This window comes from Ammodytes marinus (genome assembly GCF_949987685.1).
Source record: "Ammodytes marinus genome assembly, chromosome: 5".
In the NCBI taxonomy this organism is placed as follows: Eukaryota; Metazoa; Chordata; class Actinopteri; order Uranoscopiformes; family Ammodytidae; genus Ammodytes; species Ammodytes marinus.
This window is the reverse complement of record NC_137234.1, coordinates 23,528,851-23,535,515: the sequence shown is the minus strand read 5'-3', so window position 1 is coordinate 23,535,515 and position 6,665 is coordinate 23,528,851. Positions and strand designations below refer to the sequence as shown.

The 6,665-nt window shown below is 41.2% G+C and overlaps 1 protein-coding gene across 1 annotated transcript in view; it reads right to left on the bottom strand.

Moving 5' to 3' along the window:
- Positions 1-838: 838 nt before the first annotated feature.
- btbd11b (BTB (POZ) domain containing 11b) overlaps positions 839-6,665 on the bottom strand; it is a 66,988-nt gene continuing 61,161 nt past the window's right edge. The window contains exons 12-17 of the mRNA XM_080027405.1: positions 5,109-5,214; positions 4,537-4,639; positions 4,142-4,223; positions 3,961-4,029; positions 2,332-2,445; positions 839-2,213 (exon numbers count right to left, since the gene is read on the bottom strand). Of these exons, the coding sequence (XP_079883531.1) occupies positions 2,004-2,213; positions 2,332-2,445; positions 3,961-4,029; positions 4,142-4,223; positions 4,537-4,639; positions 5,109-5,214 (684 nt within the window). The 3' untranslated portion in view covers positions 839-2,003. The remainder of the gene's footprint in view (positions 2,214-2,331; positions 2,446-3,960; positions 4,030-4,141; positions 4,224-4,536; positions 4,640-5,108; positions 5,215-6,665) is intronic.

Below are 6,665 nucleotides of genomic sequence, written 5' to 3'. Positions count from 1 at the left end.
AGAATGAAATGTCCATGATTTGTCCATACTGCTGTAACATCACTGTATAAACCTTTGTAACAGTAGCTCAAGCATTTCAGTCAGCAAGCTAACACAATCAAACACTGTCAAAATCCCAACAACAGATTTACTGTCCACAATTTCAGTTGAAAGTGTTAATTCATCTTCTTAGTGTCCTTATAAAGTATGGCACATTACATACTTTAGCTTTATCACTGTGTGGATGGTTAAAGCTATAGTGCGTAACTTCTGCTGCCCCCATGAGGAATACTGAATAGTTACAACAACGCTGTCGGCACATCTACATGAGGTAAGCCTTCCGTGATCGTGCATGGATTTTATTCCTTCTGCTCTATGTCCATGTTTTTTCTTAGCAGTATAGAATCAACAACTGAAATGTTTCATGGATGCTTCTTGGAATTTTTCTAAACTCCTGCACCAGTGTCAGAAGCTAAAAGCTGTTTGCAAAAGCTGCATTATTGAGAAATACTGAGTTTTGTGGAGCTGATAGGCTTAATCAACTTGGTGTCAACTAGTTTGGCGATGACTTGAATGTAACCCACATTTATTTATATGAAAAGGTTAAACACAGTTGCATACTTTCACATTGCAGCGTATGCAACTGCTGATGTAGTTTTCTTTCACACATTTTGTCAGTTGTATGGCTCCATTTCCACAGAAACATGTTTTTTTGTCAGTAAGTTGAGGCTTTTAATCTTGTGTGCAATTGAACACCACATTAAACCACCTCCCAGCTGGGGGGGAAGCATAATAATTACTGCCTTTAAAATTTGACATCAAACATAATGAACAAATGTTCTTGAGGCCAGAGATGGACACTAAAATCAAAGCACATTCACAGTATGCTTTATATTAATCTTTATAGAGGAAAGATATATCAAGTCACACATATACAAGTCATGTGGTCTAACAATCCCTGGAAAATAGCGGACAGCATAATGGACCCAGTTCAGGACAAAACTGGGCCCAAGCGTCTCACATATGACATGACGACACCATTTGACTGTTACACATTTAGTGACCCATGCTGATGGCAAAAAAATATTCTTCCTCAACTTCCAGTCTAAGCGGCTCCTGTACACGTATGACCTTTCAACCGAATAAAACAAAACAAAAGACACAGTCATCCTCTGACATGCAACATTTAAACATAGATATTTAAAAGATGAGCTTTTAGTTTTTACAGCCATATCCCACAGTAAGACACATGAGAAAAACATCTGTGGATATATATATATATTTATATATATATATACATTTACTTACATTATCAATAACTCTGTTTCTTATGAACAATATGTACAAGGTAGTGGAGGAAAGGAAAAGGTCCTCTTTTTCCACCCAGTTGCCCAAAGTCAGGTGATGAAAGTCCCTCTTCTGAATCAGTCACATTACAGGTACTTGTCGGGTCTTTGTCTTGTTTGGCTTTTAAAGAGTATTCAATCAGCACAGATAATGCTCAACGACTGACAAATATATACAAATGAATTGCTCTGTACAGGTCCACACATTTTAAGCAAATAATCACAACGTGAGGCAGCAGTTTATTCCTCACAGCCGGGAAAGGGATACACTAATGGCTTATTATCACATTACGCTGAGGGTTGTTGCTCGTCTCAACACGCTGAGCCATCGTCTGCTTGCAAATCATCCCCCGGAGACCCACCTGGTCCATTCAGTTCAACAGCAGCTGAGGAACTCTTGCTGAATGAGGGACATTGTAACAGCAATGTATTGGCAGATTGTGGCGTAGCACAGCTATCTTATGACAGTCAAGGTGTGTTACTGTGTAATTCATAGTTGACGGATATCAACAAGGCAAACGAACAGGTAACCATCTGAGCTAAGATTACAAGAAGCGTATAAGCAATTGAAGAGGTTTCACAGAGATAAAAAGTTCTTATTGTTTCCTCTGTCACTTTAGACAGTCTGTCACTCAGATACATTTCAATGCAGTGCCAGGGAGGGGGGGGGGCACGAGATCAGACAATGGATCCCTTGGAGGAGGACAGGTGTATGGACTGGATGCGGATGGCTAGGGTCTTCTCCAGGTCCTGCAGGATGTCACAGCCGGGGCTATCTGGAGGCGCGTCGTACAGCAGCTGTTTGAACGGCTCCAGCTCAATCAGGATCACCATGTTCTTTAGGAAGTAGCCCTCTATGTAGGACGCCAAGTCTGGAGCACCAAGAAACTGTGGGGGATGATAATAAGTGTTCTATTAATTGGACACTTTTATCCAAAACACCTGAAATTGCTTTTGTACCATATTTTGTTTGTCCAGTAGTTTCTACTGTGTTTTCGTCAATCACCTTAGTGTGGTTGTAGATCTCCACACACGTTTCGGTGTTAATGTTTTTCGTGCAGATGATCTCACAGTGCCTCTGCAGCGCCTCCAGCTGGAAGAACTTGGCTGCAGACAGAAGCTGGTGAAAAAAAAACACACACAATCGAATGAAAGGAAAATCAGTTTGAGCAAAGATATAAATAAAAATGTATAATTTCGGCAGGTGATTTTGGGATTCGAAATTGTTTTGCTGTAAAAAACGATTCTCAGTGTAAGCTTTAAAGTATAGTAGGGGAGACCGGGGTAAGTAGGCACACTTTTTACTCTAGTGAGAATTGCTCATCACCTAAACATTTTTCAATAGTCATTCCTACATTAAATTGAAGCTTAAGGTGTTGGCTTGAAATGTGAACCCCTCCCTTTTTCTAACTTACTGTAATAAAGAAGAAATCTACCATCAAAGATACTCTAACACATTGTGACAACCAACCCCATCAAGGGGTTGGTTGTCACACACTATAGGGTTGTTTGTCACAATGTTATCATTATGGGAAAAATCTTAAAAAGAAGGCAAGATAGCAGAACTACATTTGAAAGTTTAATTTCATTGTCAAGTTGAAAAATAGGCCTACATAAGATCTTAACACAAAATGAGCAAGGAATTAACAAAAAGGAAATCCATATTAAGACCAACCTACTGTATGTAACAACATAAAGAACAAAACAAATGTGTCTAACAATAATAGCCTACTCAACTAGGATACACACATTCACTACCTGAGTTACAGTGATGGCAAATGTAGGGTCTGCTCACTCTAACTAAGCAGAGATTGTGTGCCCACTGGTTGCACATACAACACTTCTCCCTTACCTCCCCTGAACGTGTGCTGGAGAACGTTTCCATACAAACCAAACACAAACTATCCTCTTCATCTGATGAAGATTCCTCCTCCTGTCTCTTTCTCTTCTGTTTCTTATTCCCCAGCTGGGGTGGAGTGCACTGGGGTGCAGTAGCCTTGGCAACTGGTCTAGTTTGGGATGTACTGGGTCATTTAGATTTTGTTGCCCTTTTTCTCTTTTGCATGCTAGCTGCCTTTTCTGCTCAATTCTCTCCTTCTCTGGGGTGTCAGTGAGGATACAGCTTGACATTTTCTTTTGTTATTGGGTTCCTTTCCTGGCTGCACCCTTTGGATAACATGTGACAACCAACCCCCCAAAAAATGTGACGACCAACCCCAACTGGAATTTATTGCTAGCATCAAGGCCAACAACCATCTGACAACTAATTAGCTTGCTAAAAACAATCTAAACTATAGCTTACCCTTCACACTTTTTTAGGTTAACAAGTGTTTTGTTATAAACCCATTGTGTAAAAGCCTAGAAGAAAAATACTGAGGAGCTAAATATTTTCAATTTGACATGAAAAACACTAACAGTCCTCTCACCTCAAATGCAGTAGTTTAACTCCAAAGGAAGACTATGTAGGTGACCTCTGATCCCAGTTGTGGATATTTCCATACCAAAATTTAACAGACAGCGCCTTCTGGTTCCGAGATATAACGATTGTGACAACCTACCCGTGTGACAAATTACCCCGTTCTCCCCTATAATGCAACTGGCAGTTTTGCAGTGGAGGCTGTATTAATGGCCTTACCTCCATGACATCAGTGTTCCTGATGTGCAGAGCGTCTGCCCCTCCACAGTAGAGATACTGCATCACAAGCTGTTGAAGAAGACATATGGCACAGCTGTCATATACAAGGACAGATAAAGTAAGAATGTATGAAAAAAGGAGTGTGAATGTGTGGCTCCAGCGTGATTCAAAAGTGTCTTACCTGAAAAATGTGGTATTTGACATTGCTGATTTCAATGCACGTGTTTTCACCGCAAGGTCTGTTTGCAAGAAGAATTTTAAACCTTGAGAAAAAGAAAAAGAGACTCAGTGAATGGCGATAAATCCGAAATGAATAATAGCTCATAGCATTGAGTGACAGCACAATAGGTCTTGTATTAATGTACAGTGACGGCCGGGTTACTTTTTAAATTAGTTATTCAAATTTTTTCTTCGAGGACATAATGTCAATGCATTTCAGTGATGTGTCATTTCTCTATTGCTGCACGATTCAAATGATCTTTTTAAATTAAAATGTACACAGCATCAGAGTACAGAGCGTTCATAGAGTCAAGGTGCAAGGCAGAATATTAACATATGTCCTGTTCTCACTTATACCTGTTGGAGGCTGTGAAGAGCAGGACTTTGTGGGCATAAAAAGGCTTCCCCTCCACCAAGAAAGTCACATCTGACATCTCTTTGTTGTTCAGAAAGTGAGGATCTGAAACATGGACAGACAATTTGATTATTGGATTTTTTTAAGATGATTGTTTGTGATTGTTTGGCATTTTTGCTTTTATCAGACAGCTATGGAGAGACATGGGGCAGAGAGGGGAATGACATGCAGAGTACGACCCGGGCTGGATTCGATCCGGCATCTGCTGCAATTTCTAACCACTACACCAAGAGTGCCCCCTGAAGCAATGCCTTCCAGCAATTTGTTGACATATTTCAGCAACTCTTTTGTATTTATTTTTTACAATGATTATTCCCGTGTCTGAACACTAGATGGTGTTGTGTGCACTTCACATTTTTGCCAGCATTATGCTTGTACTAGCAACAGCCCACCTGGAAACACCCCCATCTATGTAGTGCTTTGTGTGCTCCCTTGGTGCTGTAGCTTTACAATGGTAAACAGTATATATTTTTTTACAGTAACCAGAATTGAAATGACAAAGACAGGCCCTTACCTAGTCGCGCCGTCTGCTTCCTCTTGATCTCGACTAGCTTGGGGATGGGGTACGGGCCGTAACACTGGGTGAAGATTGCAGCAAGCATCTGGCTGATCACCTCATTCTGACAAGACACAGACAAGGGAACAAAGCAACATAGCGTGAGGAAAAACGCTTTGCCGGGAAATGCTCAGCCAGTTATACAAGCACTTATTGGGAAAACTCCTCTCCTACACAAACATCCCCAACACAATTATCGACACAGCGAGAGTGGGAGAACTTCTGCAGGCTTGTATCGCGCTCAGCATCCACTTTGTTCAAGTGTTATTGTTCCAATGAGCCACATATTCGCAGCTATCTAGCACTTTTTGATAGAGGATCGGATGATGCTTATTTCAGACACCCTCAGGTCCTCTGAGGCTCCATAAAAGGCATAGCTACCGTAAGAGTGTGAGAAAAGAGAGACAGTAAAATTAAAAAGTGTGTGTGTGTGTGTGTGTGTGTGTGTGTGTGTGTGTGTGTGTGTGTGTGTGTGTATGTGTGTGTGTGTGTGTGTGTGTGTGTGTGTGTGTGTGGTCCTTTTACTCAGTGAGAAGTAGGTGCAGTGCCATTCAGCTGCAGCAGCGGTGCGTAACACTACAAGGCCCCACGAGTGCAGTCAGGTGTCCTGCTGTCGCTGAAGCATGAAGCCGCTTTAAAGCTATTACCCGCCACCAAATCCACCGGGAACAAATTTGCATTTCTGTGGCTTCCCCGACAAAACAGTGTGTCTCACCCAGACACTATCTTTAGCGTTGTCAGATAGAACACAGTAGAATAGATTAAAACTGAAGCAAAGTGAATTAAATTGAATCAATCTGAATACAATACAAGTAAAAGTTATGTGAACTGGGATAGCGACTTTAAATGTAGAGTCAGAAATTCTGGAGGATGTTTATTGTAAACACACTATTCTTTTCCACAAACATACAGACCGGTAATGGATCGAGATATTCTGATTCTGACAAAAGTGTTTTTAACACAAGTGTTCTCAAGAATCCCTGACTCCACCTTTAAATGAGCATACCTGAATTCAATTGAATTGAGGTGGCAGAGACTGTGAACTGAGATGAAGTCAAGGAATCAAATTAACCCACCCAACTGAACTCCATGCAACTAAAGCTCTGTATAAGGGGTTAATGGGCCACGAAAGCATCCCTCTGGCAGATGAAAGATGAACGACCCATGCCACAATGTCACTTGGTCCTCACAGTGGAGCATGCAGTGCCAGGGGTCCCTGAGGCCCTCTTATGGATGAGGGTCGTTGACCACACCATATATCAGCCAAGACAGAGAGTATGACTGACCCTGTAGCAATCCACTGAAGGCTAGGAGGAGTACATGTGTATGAGAAAATTGAATACCGTACTGTATCGGACTGCACATGCACTTGAGTCTGTGCAGGTCTTCTGGTGTGTTGTATTTGTGTGTGTGTGTATGTGTGTGTGTGTGTGTGTGTGTGTGTGTGTGTCTGTGTTTTAGTTTAGTTTAGTTTTATTTCACATATAAACAATATAAAAACACATAGTGATGAAA